Source organism: Zasmidium cellare, assembly GCF_010093935.1.
Source record: "Zasmidium cellare ATCC 36951 unplaced genomic scaffold M409scaffold_13, whole genome shotgun sequence".
NCBI classification, from domain to species: Eukaryota; Fungi; Ascomycota; class Dothideomycetes; order Mycosphaerellales; family Mycosphaerellaceae; genus Zasmidium; species Zasmidium cellare.
Genome location: NW_022986957.1, coordinates 1 through 13,746, shown reverse-complemented (window position 1 = coordinate 13,746; position 13,746 = coordinate 1). Strand labels below are relative to the sequence as shown.

The 13,746-nt window shown below is 46.7% G+C and overlaps 5 protein-coding genes across 5 annotated transcripts; 1 reads left to right on the top strand and 4 right to left on the bottom strand.

The window, feature by feature from the left end:
- Positions 1–27: 27 nt before the first annotated feature.
- M409DRAFT_65561 (uncharacterized protein) lies at positions 28–1,813 on the top strand (the record flags this gene model as incomplete). Its single annotated transcript, XM_033816571.1, has 3 exons — positions 28–778; positions 886–1,626; positions 1,800–1,813. The coding sequence occupies 3 exons, from the start codon at positions 28–30 to the stop codon at positions 1,811–1,813; spliced, it is 1,506 nt and encodes a 501-aa protein (XP_033668886.1).
- Positions 1,814–2,118: 305 nt separating this feature from the next.
- Positions 2,119–2,657, bottom strand: M409DRAFT_53330 (uncharacterized protein; the record flags this gene model as incomplete). Its single annotated transcript, XM_033812340.1, has 2 exons — positions 2,119–2,438; positions 2,513–2,657. 2 exons carry the CDS (start codon positions 2,655–2,657, stop codon positions 2,119–2,121), a joined length of 465 nt encoding a protein of 154 aa, XP_033668885.1.
- A 612-nt stretch (positions 2,658–3,269) lies between these two features.
- Positions 3,270–5,837, bottom strand: M409DRAFT_65559 (glycoside hydrolase family 63 protein; the record flags this gene model as incomplete). The annotated part of the gene is made up of 3 exons (XM_033816570.1): positions 3,270–3,512; positions 3,563–5,046; positions 5,111–5,837. 3 exons carry the CDS (start codon positions 5,835–5,837, stop codon positions 3,270–3,272), a joined length of 2,454 nt encoding a protein of 817 aa, XP_033668884.1.
- A 2,393-nt stretch (positions 5,838–8,230) lies between these two features.
- M409DRAFT_65558 (uncharacterized protein) lies at positions 8,231–9,167 on the bottom strand (the record flags this gene model as incomplete). The annotated part of the gene is made up of 3 exons (XM_033816569.1): positions 8,231–8,456; positions 8,521–8,913; positions 8,944–9,167. The coding sequence occupies 3 exons, from the start codon at positions 9,165–9,167 to the stop codon at positions 8,231–8,233; spliced, it is 843 nt and encodes a 280-aa protein (XP_033668883.1).
- Positions 9,168–9,777: 610 nt separating this feature from the next.
- Positions 9,778–10,291, bottom strand: M409DRAFT_21440 (uncharacterized protein; the record flags this gene model as incomplete). The annotated part of the gene is made up of 2 exons (XM_033805860.1): positions 9,778–10,112; positions 10,171–10,291. 2 exons carry the CDS (start codon positions 10,289–10,291, stop codon positions 9,778–9,780), a joined length of 456 nt encoding a protein of 151 aa, XP_033668882.1.
- Between the last annotated feature and the right edge of the window lie 3,455 nt (positions 10,292–13,746).

Genomic DNA, 13,746 nt, shown 5'->3' with positions numbered 1-13,746 from the left:
ATCTCACCTCGACCGACCCACTTCACCATGGCTGCGCCCGCCGTCGAGAACCCAGTGCCAGTGACGGGCGAGTCCAAGTCAGCTCGCAAGAAGAAGGCCAAGGCAGAAGCAGCGAACACCTCGACCAATGGAACCGGTCACCCCGCCGCCGCCGTCCCGGCCGATGCATCCAAGGATGATTCGGTCGTGGCAGAGGCTGACAGTGATCACCCATATCTCAAGGAGCTGCAAAAGCAGATCCGCAACATCAACAAGAAGCTCACTGCCATGCAGAAGCTCGACTCCGTCCTGGCCGAGAACCAGGGTGTCTCCCTCGATGACCTCGTTGCTCAGCGTAAGATCAACACCGATCAAAAGGCTGCAGCTCTCAAGAAGCCTCAGCTCCAAGCCCAGCTGGCCGAGCTCGAAGAGCGTCAAGAGCATTACCGCAAGTTCGACTCCGACTACCAGGTGAAATTCAGCAAGCAGCGGGATGAGCTTGCGTCGCAGCACCAGCAAGAGCTTGAGAAGGTCAAGCAGGAGCTGCGGGCCGAAGCTACGTCAACAACATCACACGAGCTGAGAAGCAAGCTGCTCCTGTTCTCGCAGTTCTTGAGAGCTGCTGCTGCCAAGCGGACCATCGAGGAGGATGCTGATACCGATGAGAGCAAGGCATTCGAGGGAGCGCTGCTGCTGGTCTATGGAGGCGATGACAAGGCCGTCGATACCGCCATCAACCTCATCGAAGGCTCTGACGAGCAGGTCCCGAGCATCGAAGGCAGCCCTCTGCCTGTCACTTGTAAGTATAGCCTGCACTCTCAATCCTCGCGTGACATGAGCACGTGCGGATCTCACACGTCACGTGCTGCATTCCCTGTTTGAGACTTACCACTAACTTCTGCACAGACGCCAATGTAAAGCAAGCCTCGATCGATCACGCTCCATTCCAAACCGAGGAGGCCTGGGTGGACCAGGTCGCCGAAGCTACAGGAGGTGACCCAGGAGCCACCGATCCAACGCAGGCCAACGCCAGCCTCACGGAGCTCCAGGAGGCTCAGACCAACGGCATCCCAGACGAGGGCGAGCACGAGCCAAACTCTGCCGCTCCAGTCTCTGCTGGTGGTGTTGGGAATGTGGCTGGGGAGCGTTGGGACACTGATGCCGCTGGCACGTCTGGAGGAGCTGAGAAGGGTGGTCTGGAGGAGAGCTACGAGATCATTGCTCGTCCGTCTGAGGAGGTGGAAGTGCCGGCGGAGGCAAACACGATCTCCGAGCAGCCACAGAGCACCAGCTGGGCCGACGAACCCCAAGAAGTTGGAGCAGGTGTTGGCAACGAGGCTGGCGAGGGTTGGGACGTGAAGGCTCCAGGTGAAGCAGACAACAGCTGGGCTGCAGAGGCAGGCGCCGCAGCGAACGGCTGGGCAGATGGTGCTGGGGATGCTGCCGCCGCTCCAGCTGATGACGGCTTCCACCAAGTGCCAGGCCGCAACCGTGGTCGTGGTGGTCGTGGACGTGGAGGAGATGGCGAGTTCCGCGGTCGTGGAGGCCGTCGTGGCAACTTCCGTGGTGGATTCCGTGGAGACCGTGGCAATGGGGAGTTCAGAGGCCGGGGCCGTGGTCGCGGTGCTCCTCGTGGAGGTGCTGATGGTGCTGGTGCACGCTCTTAGGAAGAGTCGTGGGCCTGAGCACTCAGCTCCATCCACTCGGCAGTGTCCAACGAGAGCTGCACTGCATCTTCGCATCCTGATGGCGTAAAGTCGGGCAGGATGGTGGTGGTGGGAAAATCCACAAAAGCATGAAACAAAACGACCTTCATTCAGCGTTCGAGCAATGAGCATTGATATGGCGGTAAACGGGGGTCAACGGGAAATGTAAACTAAAGACTACCATCTGGCGGCACTTGCCTCAGATGAGATTCTTGGGTCTGGCGCTGGCTTCTGGGAAGAGCGAGTGTACATTATGTGAAGCAGCGTCCAATGCCTTTGCACCTGCGAATCCATGATAGCGTTTTCATATGCAGCAAGAAGAACGGCGTTTCCATGGCTGGTCACGCATACATGTACGTTCCAACTTTTCTCAATTGTACATCTCATACAGTGTCTGCTGCTCTTCATTCCCCTCCCTCGCCCTCGCCACCCCTCACCTAGGCACCGCCAACATCTGCGTATAAAACCTCACCAACCCCTCCGCACCAACCAAATCCCCCTCCCGCAACAACCTCGCCAGATCGATATTCAACGGACTATCCGGCTCCCCTCCCGCGCTCAACAACTGCTGCACCGCCTCCAGCGTGCTCACAATCCCATACGCCGGCGTCCAGCTCGTCTTGAGCAGGTCCAGGCAGATCTCGCCCGTTTTGAAGTTGACGTTCGGGTGGCAGATGGGGGTTTGGAAGCGGATTTCCGGCGGCGTGTTGGGGTATGTTGGGGGTAGGGTGATAGTAAGGTGGAAGCGACCGCCTGGGTGGGATCGTTCTCGTTAACAACACTTCCTCTTCTCTCTCTATCATCGTTTGTTGTAGTGCGGTGCATACCTTCATAAGCCGTCCCCTCTGGCCCCCTCAAAACAGCCACCCAATGGAACAAATCATCCTCGCTCTTCGGCTCCAACACTTTCAACGCCGACGACGGCTCCCGTTTGTAGGCTTCGAGCTCTTTGATGAGCCGCTTGCTGGCCATGGCTAGAGTGGCATCGCGCGATGGGCGTGCGAGGAGGCCCCAGTCTGGGTCGTGGAAGAAGGTGCGCGAGAGGCGATGGGGGAGCTTGAGCTTGTCGGTACATTTGGCGGCTGGAGCTTGGGCCTAGGTTCGGCTGGGGAATGTGGAGGCCTGAGGCATGATTTTGGGGAGAGGGTTCATGGTGGTAATGAATGTTGGGAGAGTTGGACAGGGTGGTTTGGGGGTAGAATTAATTGTGCTATGGATCGATCATGTCGTTGTGGAACGGTGTTGTGATCTCTCTAACACATTTAATGCTGTGCTCGAAGCCCATGCAACGATGGCAATTCACCCACAGCTGCCCAAGCATGTGATAGTCTTCGCAATCATACCTCCCGTTACTCACCAGATCTAGACGTACGTCCAAGGAAGCTTGTCAGGTAGCAACTATCAGTCATCACCATGACCGAACAAAGCCGCCGCCCAGATACCTGCTCTTCACAGTAACATCAAAAACGCGGCATCAACTGATTGGAAGTCCCTCCAACCACAACCGTGACAGCTTCATCCAATGATACAACAAGTCCTTCTTTTTATCGCTCTATAGCTTACAGATCTACAAAAGTCCCTCGTCTATAGCTCATCATGACCCTTCTTGCCACTGAGATCCGGCATCGCCATGATCTTGACGATCAAGCTCGTCCATCCAGTGAAATGCTGGGTGCGTTGCCCGGCGCCCGTCTCGGGGTTGTATTGCTCCCATGCGAAGCCGGTTTCTTGGAAGGAGTTGTAGACTGTGTCGACGAGGTTCTTGCGGAGGGCGCTGTACATGGTTGCGGCGCGCTTTTGTTGGGCGCCGGGTTGTTGGGCGATGTTCTGTGGTTGTTAGTAAGGCTTGACGATATCTTGATGGTGAGTGGACTTACGTATAGCTCCTTGATGATCAGATAGTTCATATTCATCCAGACTGGGCTTCGCCAGTAGTTCTCGTCGGTGCCGTAGAGCTCATCCTGGCGGCTCAAGCTGCGGATGCCATGTGGACTCCATAGCTCGTCCTCGTCGCCAATCAAGTCCAGTACGTCCTTGAGATGGGGATTGTCGGACGCTACAAGCCCAGACATGAAGGGGAACAAGCTAATGTAGCCCTTGTGGCACACGTGCACGCTTTCCTCGTAATCATCAACAGTTGCGTCGCAGTAAGTCTTGTGCTCTTTTGACCAATGCAGATCGTCCACATTGCGTCGAATCGCTTCTGCAATCTTCGCGTACTTAGCTTCGTCGTCACTCTCGCCCAGGAAGCTAGCAACCCGGTGGATGTTGCGACTCATCAACCCCATCCAGCTCATGAGATCGACATGAAGCTCGCCAGGGTGAGGCGGTTGCGCACGCGGGTAGTCGTCAAGTCCAGAAGTGAGAATGTGTCGGGGAGTCCTGCCACGCCATCGGTACGCCTCCTTCGAGCTGAACGCTTCTCTGTCATAGCACTTCAGATCTCCCCACTGCGTGCGCCGGTACCAGTCGAAGTTGCGTTGCAGAAGCGGGTACAGCTGCTTCAACCACGCCTTGACAGAGTCAGGTGTTGCAAGCACGTTGCCAGCGATGTTACCCAATGTCTGCTGGCTCAGAGCTGCACCAGACCCGGCCTTGCCTTCAATCTTGTCCAGTAGAGCCTCGATCACCATGAAGAGAGTTGGCGGGTTCGCATAGTGCGGGTACTGAACTTGGAACTCTTGTGGCACCTTGCTACGTGCTTCATGCCCCAAGATCTGCTCTCGTGGTATCCAGCCGTCCTCATCCATCGTGTTGAACCACGAGCTCAAGATTTGCATAACCACCTCAGCGTCCCAGTCCAAGATCGGCAAGAGATGGAAACCCTCGTCCCAAAGGAACCCACGTGGGAAGAATGGCCTCGACGGGATCGAGGTGTAAAGCTCGTACGGTCCTTCGAGCTTCTGCTGGTTGCGTCCTCGAGCTTCCTCAGCTTCTTGCCAGAAGCCTTCATTCTCCTCTTCGTACTCGGGAGCATAAGATCGGTCGATGACCTGGTCGCCATAGAAGTAACCAATACCGCCGTACAAATTGCTGAAGAGAGACTTGCTGAAGCCCAGATACTTGTTGTCTTTGAATGGTGCCAGGGGCTTGTGCACTTCCAGATACTTCTCATCGAACGACTTCGTGACAGCTTTGATCGCATTGGTCAGATCTTCGGACTTCTTCGGGGTAGATGAAGCGGGTGTGAATAGGATGTCGAACTCGAAGGGTCCCTCAAAGACTTTCTGAATCATGTGGAAGTTGCCTTGACCTGGCAAGTTCTGGATCGTGTATGTCTGCCATGGCGGGGGCATCTTCTCTTGGGTGTATTCCTCAATGTATTCATCAATGGAAGACTTCATGGAGCTGAAGAGAAGGGCTGTGGTACGAAATCGTCAGACGAAAGAACAAGAGAGTCTAGAATGGGCTGTGACTTGACTTACCCTTGGCTTGCCAGAGAGCTTCTTCTGGGGTCTGGATAGAATGCACAAAGGTGTGGTCTAATGGCTTGTTCTGATACGAAGGATGTGATGTGGTAGGGTGGCTGTTCTCTTTCGACTCTGTGATTGTGATCTTGAAGTCACCGAGATCACTCGTCTGGCCATCAAGTATCACATCCTCAGTGTAGCCAGACTCCTCAGCTGCTTCTGCATCTTGCGGTTGTACGCTCCCAAGGCCTTCAGCACCCACAGTGAACCACACAGCCGTTTTCAAGTTGTCACCTCCATTGGCGTACTGAACATTTGGCACAGGCTCAACGTCGTCTCTTGGAGTGCCCTTTATTCTTGCACCCCAGCCTCCTCTTCCCTCATCAAACTTGACGAAGCTCGTCTCCAAGTCTAGACCATTGCCCTTATCATGTACGACTTGTACACCACCCGTTCTTGCATCGTAGGCATCCCAGCCATATCCTGCCATTCCTTCATGTTGCTCGCACGTATATCGAGTATTGCCCTGGACGGAAACGAAGTCTTCGACACGAGACCATAGCAATCCAGTGAGCACACTTTTTGGTAATCGAGGTCGAACGCCGAAGTAAAGGTTGGGTCGGTACGGGCCCCAGAGCAAGCTGTCGTTTGATGCTTTCGAGAAGACGGAGCTGTCATCTGCTGCTGCAACTGCCGCAAGCCCAGCGACAAGCAGAGCACCGAAGCTCCAAAGGTTTCCCATCGTTGCTGAGGGGTGGAGTGAAGCTCTCCTCGCTTCAATGGCAGCCAGCTGCTGGATGATGTCGAGGCCACGTTGCGAGCTCAAACATTCACTCGACTGCAGGTGGTCCCTGCCAAGACCGTGGCCTGTTCATAGCACTAGACTACATTAGCTAGCCCAATACCTTTAATATCTAGGTTTTCGACCTCATCTTAGAGGACTTAAATGAAAGCTACTTACCACCTTACTTCCTACTACATATATTAGTAAGCTATATTAAGCTAATAAATATTAATAAGGGACTATACATCTATACTTTCTAAGTTTATAGTTTACTCCTAATAACTGGAGCTAGTGCCTGAGGCAGGAACACCGTTAGATCGAGTCCCGAGGCTCGAACAAGGTTTTCTCAGGCCGCATTTCTTCTACAAATAACGGCCTCCAAATCTTCACCGGTACTATGGCAATCCGACTTCTTGAGAACTGAAATTCAAAATTCGGAACTGATTTATATTTGACCACCTGAATACTGCACAAGCTCTACATTCCTGCGCCTGTCATCGATGGAAGACTTGAACATGTGGCAACTCAACTCGATCGCTTCACGTCACGCAATTAGTTGGCAATTGAGATGCTGCATGCTGGTTCTCTGCTTTGAACGCATTTTTACAGATGGTTGGGCCTTGTCAGTGGCTCACTGCAGCTTTCATATGCTCTTGCGGAGGCTCTCGAGCCCGACGCAGTGCAGATTCTGCTTGTTACATTGGCCGGCGAAGGAAAGCAAAGCCTGCTGTGAAGGGGGGATGCTCGGATCGCAGCCTCGTCATTGTTGACCCTGGAATATAGCTCTCTGTACGGCGTATGGCTGATTTCGAATGGCTCAGAAAAATTCGTCACGGTGCCGGACCGCCGCGCTTTGATGCAAGATCCTGTTGGCAAACTCACCCTCTGGATTTTTCAGAAAAGTCTCGGGCATAGCTTGAACGATGGCTTGGAGCAGGACATTTTGTTGAACAATGAGCCAGTGGGGCTTTGCAGCCCGGTCCCAAATCGCACCTTGGAACGATGTCGCACATTGTCCGGCGCGAGTTGAAAGGCATCGATCGTGGACCAATTCTACATAACCTCGCCGAGTTTTTCAGTGTGGGTCAATTGCGCACGATGCTTCTGCGCTGCTCACCAGCAAATGGTGGAAAAAGCCAAGTCACCATTCTTGGCAATGCAAATAGCCGGCCGTCCCTCGCCAAGCTTGGTCTGATGCTTGAGGCCGATAGGAGTGGACTACGTTGAATGGAATTTCAAGGTGCTGAGAAGGCCATCGCTTGAGATTCGACGCGGGACACTGGACGGTTTCGCCTTGTGGCTAGTTGGAATGAGTTAACTGTACTCGCTAGCGGTGAAGATGATAACAATAATACCGAGCAGACGAAGGCGAATATAGGAGATGCCGTAGTCAATAACGCGGTCCTGCTTCTATTATAATATGCGCCGTTCTTTGTCTTGACGAAAACGAGACGTGCTTGAAGCGTGTCTGCAAGCCGCCCTGCCTGTTAGACAAAGCCTTCCAAACATGCCGGAAACCCCGCCTCTGTCTAAGTCGCTGTCGCCACCCATCGTCGGAAAGGTATCCACCTCGTAATGGTACTCGTCGCCTCAGGTCAAAGAGGTTGCGAGCTATGCTCTAACGGACAGTAGTCCCCTCAAACCATTGCTTATGACTCCTCCTAGCTCCGAATTAAAACAACGGCAATGTATGCAAGGACAGCAGATGGTAACAGGTGACTGCACAAAGCCCATCTCCAACCCTGAGACCCAAAATAAATAGCTACCCAGGCGTCCGTAGTAGCTAGAACCCCGGCAATAATAGCAGTGAATATGCCGAGCACGTTCCATTCCCCGAGTGCGGCGAGGACCAGAATCCCGATGCCGTAACCGATTTCCCTAGAGGCGTAGAGAATTGGCCAGTAGTTCTGAGTGAGGCCTTCTGCCTCTGCGATTTCAGTTTTGTAGTCGCGTTGCATGCGCCGTGCTGGCCGCCCATCGAACCGTAGCCCTCCGAAAGCTTCGCAAAATCCATGAGGTGATGTTGGAGCCCATAACCCGATGTGAATAAAGTGGGCGGCGAGGAGCACAACCACAACCTTCGAAATATTAATCGAGATAGGCTGCTCGCTAACGTCGAAGACCTCGAGGAGCATGTAGTTCATCGTAAGCGTGTGGGAGATTTGGGAAAGAACGGAATCAGCGGACGACGTGGATGAAGACTTATATATGAGATAGCCTCAGCACCTGCCGTTAGTGGAAAATGCTCGTTGTTTGTCCCGGGCCTTTCCTCGCAACACTACTAGCTCTTACTTATTTAGCCCTGGTATACACGAGGTCCGCTGCAATCGTCCTCAACGTCCTCATGTTGTTCACAGCGCTCTGTAGTACTTGTCACCGATGTGATGTGCTGCAAAAGCAGCGATGAAGCCCCCTGCCGTTATGAGCAATGCAATGCAGGCTCGTGCTTTCTGTTGAGCGTTTTCGAGGCTTTGCTTCTGTAGCAATAAATTCCTGGCCTCGAAATCGGTCGGCCCGTTACCACAAGGAAAGGTCCCCATGGGTGTATCCATTTCAAGAAAGTCGCAAAGGCTTGCCCTACCCGTACAAAGTAAGCATGAACGAGCAGTCGCTAGTGCGTGCTTCTATTCGCTTCACTCACCATCCGTCTTGGACTTTCCATTTCAGATAAGGCCGACCTTGACTTATCAGAACATCTTCAATTCGCCGGTAATGCTCTTGGTAGAAATCCGTTCCATCTTGATGGAAGGATCCATCAAAGAGTCTCCGCCACAACCACCAGTGAACTCTTCTTGCCCAAAAAATGTCGGGATCAAAGAACTGTAAGCTCCACTTCCACCAGTTCGCATCTTGATCGTCCAGAAATTTTTCTATAGAGTCAAGTACACTTCGACGCCAAGCGGACATGTCGTCTCGATAGTTGACGATGACCTTCGCCTCTGGGTACGCACACAGCAACTCGGTCGCAAATGCAGCCGAGGGTACGTCAGTCGCAGCCTCACAGTTCCCGAGAACTCTGTCAAATTGCCCAGCGCTTAGACCACGAGCGTCGTTGATAGCCTACGCATACGCAAGTCGCACCCATTGAGGAGTTTCGGACCGATTGCTTGCCATGCGAAAACCATGATGAACGCCATCGAATCCGAGATCAATCAAGGCCTGCCGAAGGGAGTCGGTTCCAGTACGGGGTAGACCAAGGGCTAAGACTCGCAGCTGACGGTCGCGCTTCAAACGGGACTCTTTGATGGGGAAAAGGAAAAGGCACACTCGGACGAGCCAAGGATGCATCGTAATCAAGCGGCGCTCTTGTTAATCTGAGAATGAGAACACAGAATGTTGAGCTATTGGTCATGACCTGCAACCTTTATCAACAAGCCACTGCACCTCACCATTTTCGCACGATTCCTTCAAACAATTCGGACCATGTAGGGTTGACTCGTGCTGCGTTGTCTTAATGCTTTAGCGCTAGTAGCAAGCGACATGCCCAGAGCTGAGAATTGCCGATGTACTGTAGTATGCAGGTCATGACAAAAAGCTCTCTACGGCAACAAGACCTCCTTAAGCGAGCTGAAAGGCCAGGCACCATTTACCTTAAACAAGCATCGGTCGGGTCACCTTCCGACCGAGATTGAGGCTGAAGCGGACCCCACCTCCAACTCCTCAGTGGCGGCAGGAATCCTCCCACGACTGTTGATTTTCGTAGAGTCTGAACCACATCTTTGAGTCGGACCCATTAACCTTTGACTGGACTGTTCGCACCAAATGGTTGCATTCTACAGAGACAGCATCTTGCCAGCTGTGAAGTAGAGAGAGGATGTGCTGTTAGAAAATATACCCCAGGTGTACACTTCTCGCCGTGAAAACAAGCGCTTTGCCCAGCTTTGACCCTATGCTGACTTCACATGTTGCCGAGTATCCCTCTGTACTTGTCGAGTAACCAATTTCGCTCCACAACTTTCCACTCGAAAATACCCATACTGCCTCTCACAACACCCGGCGGCATGTCCGCTGTCTCCATACCCACGTATGAAATCGCCCAGCCGGCATCTTCATGGACCCTCGTGCTCACATCAGTCACCCTCAAGCGGTAGCTAGGATATGCGCTAATGAACTGGCGGAAAAGATTTTGTAGGCTCTTAGAGCAACCGACAACAGATAGTTTAGAATCCTCGATGCTCTTCTCGAGTATCAGAGTCTGCTTGACGTCGTTGGCCGTTGCCGTAGCAAGGTACTCTGGCTGTGCGTTGAAGTTCGAGGTGAATCGATTCCAGACGAGACTCATCCGAGGTACCTGAGTTGGAGTCTTGCGTCCAGGCGCGCCGGTTGACGTGGTCTACAATGGCGTCAATGGTCTCGAGGATATATTCTTCGATCTCTTGCTTCCGTTCGATGGCCACAGTCGGTGTTGACATTTTCAAGGATGTTGTGATCGTATTAGTGTCTTCAGCACTCGAGCGAGAGATCTTGAACTTCGTTCTCTCGGTCTGTACTAGTTTGTGTTTAATACTATACCTAAACTAGAAATTGCTATTACGCTAATTTGAACCTAATTTTGCTTGTCTATATTCTTGTAAGGTACAATCATTTATAATAAAAAAAATTTACTAATTACTATATACTATTAGATAGTATAGTCTAGATAGATAAGCTAAAATAGATACCTAAAGTATTAATACTAAGAGTTATATAACTAAGGGGAGCTTACCTCTCTTTAGTCCTCCTACTTTCTATAACTAACTAATATAATTATATTTAAGTTAGTTCCTACTATTATTTATTAATTTAGTTACTTCTACTATATTTAATACTTATATAAACTTTATAGAGTAGTTTTAGCTTAATAGGTTATAAGCCTAGGTTAGTAGTCTAACTACTTTAAGAATTCTAGTAGTATAGGTTATTCCTATACTTATTAGACTTTAAAAGAGAAGTAGAAAAGGAAAGTAATATAAGTTAAAACTCTATATATTATATCTCTAGAAAATAAAAATATATTTTAGCCCTAGAAGGACTTATTAAAGTTATAAAGATTATAACTAATATATAAAGTTATAAGCTCTTTTAGGAAGATTCTAGTTTAGAGAAAGTATTATTAGAAAAATAAAAGAAGTTATAAAAGAAGTAGATACCTTTATAAAACTACTATACTTTAGTTATAGGCTCTTTAGAGTAGAGCTCTATTTAGAGAAAGTATCTAAATATACTAAACTACTAGGAAGTATTTTACTTTAGAACTAGAAACTAGAAAAAGACTATTTTTATTTTATTTTAAGAAAAAATTATAGATTTAGATTAAGGAATAGTAAAGAGGCCTATAGCTATCTTAAAAAGAGAGAATTAAAGAGACTAGTTTAATAATATAAAAGACTACTTTATACTTATATAATAGGGGGTTATAGTAATATATAGAACTCTAATTAACCTAGTACTAGATTAAGTATAGAATAAACTTCTACTTTCTCTATTCTTATATATAGCGAGTATAAAATATATACTAGAGAATTATATATACTATTATATAGGGAAGGTTTACCTCGATCTTTCTTAAGTTTCTAAATATCTTTTAGTATTCTTTTATAATTATCTCCCTCTTTAGGGAGAGCTAACTCTAGCTCGTTTCTAAATCGCCTATATACTATATTATTATTATAGGGAAGAGAGTCGCTTAGTTTGTTTAAAGTCGTTCTAAGTTAAAGTAATAAGTATCTATTTTTAAGTTTCTATTTGACTATATATATATATACTTTATATATTACTTATAAGTTATAGAGTAGTACTTTATAAAATTACGAGAGGTATATTTATCCTATACTCTTTATATATACTTTAATACTAACTCTCTTTAGACGGTAAATTACTAAATAGCGATAATAAGTATAATACTTACTTTAGTCCTTTAAGTAAAAAGTATAGTTATTATACTATCTCTTATTACGGTTATATCGAGGTTCGCGATACTAGTCTATATACTCTTTAGAGTACTATAGTTACTACGCGCGATATATATATACTTACTATAGGTAATAATATCGAGAGCGACGATAAGAAGAATAATAAAGGTTAGTAGATAGAATTTTCTTTTTTACTAATTTCCTTTACTAACCTTATATACTAGTCGTTAGTATCTAGTAGGCTATTTATAATACTATCGCTACTTTTAAGTCTAACTTAAAGTAGTATTCCTCTAATATATCTAAGTATATAGGTAATACTTCTATATATAGTATAAGTAAGATACCTATATTCTTCCTAAGTAGTAGTATTAAGTATACTAAGCTAGAGGCTCTTTAGAGTATCGATCGCTCTCTTACTAGTTTTACTAAAGTAGCTCGTTAGATATATATTATATACGAAGCTCTTAAGTCGTCTTACTAACTTCTTTTATAGTTTATAGCTTAGGTAGATCTAGATATAGATACTATAGACTAGACTCTTAATAGTAGTAATAAGTAGGGTCTTTAGATACTATTTTTGTATAGTTTATATATAAGGGATTTTATAGATATTCTTTCTTCTATCTCTTAATAGACTCGAGGCAAATTTAAGAAGTTTAACCTAGTTTAGTCTTATTTCTTTTACCTCTTTCTATTCCCCTTTTATATAGATATCTTATACTTCGTATATAACTAGTATATAGCGATATTTTCTTCTATATTTCTATAGCCTTTTTCCTATTCCTAGCTATTATAGTCTTTAGCCTAGTCTTTCTACTTTACTAAGTACTACTATTTGCCTTTCTTCTTCTATATATCTAAAATAGCTTCTACTTTCTATTTACCTTCTTTATTAATAAGAAATATACTATCTATCTACTTATCTTCTTTTTCTTTCTAGAGTTCGAGTAAAAAAACGTAAAAGATATTATATACTTTTATATCTAATAGAAGCGCTAGGTAGTATATCTACTTACCGACTATATCTAGAATCTTATAGAGTCTAATAAACTTAGCTCTAAGCTTCTTCTTTAGTACTACTTATAATAGGGGGTTATAGTAATATATAGAACTCTAATTAACCTAGTACTAGGTTAAGCGTAGAATAAACTTCTACCTTCTCTATTCTCGTATATAGCGAGTATAAAATACGTACTAGGGAATTATATATACTATTACGTAAGGAAGGTTTACCTCGGTCCTTTTTAGGTTTCTAAATATCTCTTAGTATTCCTTTATAATTACCTCCCTCTCTAGAGAGAGCTAACTCTAGCTCGTTTCTAAATTACTTATATACTATATTATCGTCGTAGGGAAGAGAGTCGCTTAGTTCGTTTAGAGTCGTTCTAGGTTAGAGCGATAAGTACCTATTTTCGGGTTTCCGTTTAACTATATATATATATACTTTACGTATCGCCTATAAGTCGTAAGATAGTACCTTATAGATATAGAGAGATAGGGGCTTTTTTATAGGGATATACCTACTCCTTCTATATTAGGCGATTATATAAAAGCGCTATCTAAAGGTATATATATTAAATGTTTCCTTTATCTACTAGCGAATAGAGGTAGTAGCCTAGTCGATAAGTGTTTAAATCGAATATAAAAAGCGTTCCTTCCTAATCCGAATTTCTAGCTTATCGATATCTAAAATATATTACTATAGGTAATATAGCTATATAAAACTCTAGGTATAGCGTCGTATACTCCTCGTACTCGATATACTATCGAACTTCTTATAATATAGCTTAGTAGTAAGAACTTTAATAAAAACAACTTTAGTAATAATATTATAGCGCCTAAGCGTAAGTCTACTATAAGCGCTATATCTACGAACTTACTACTAGCGCGCCGCGCTACTCCTAGTATTCTATACTACTAGTAGTACCTTTATAAGATTACGAGAGGTATATTTGTCCTATACTCTTTATATA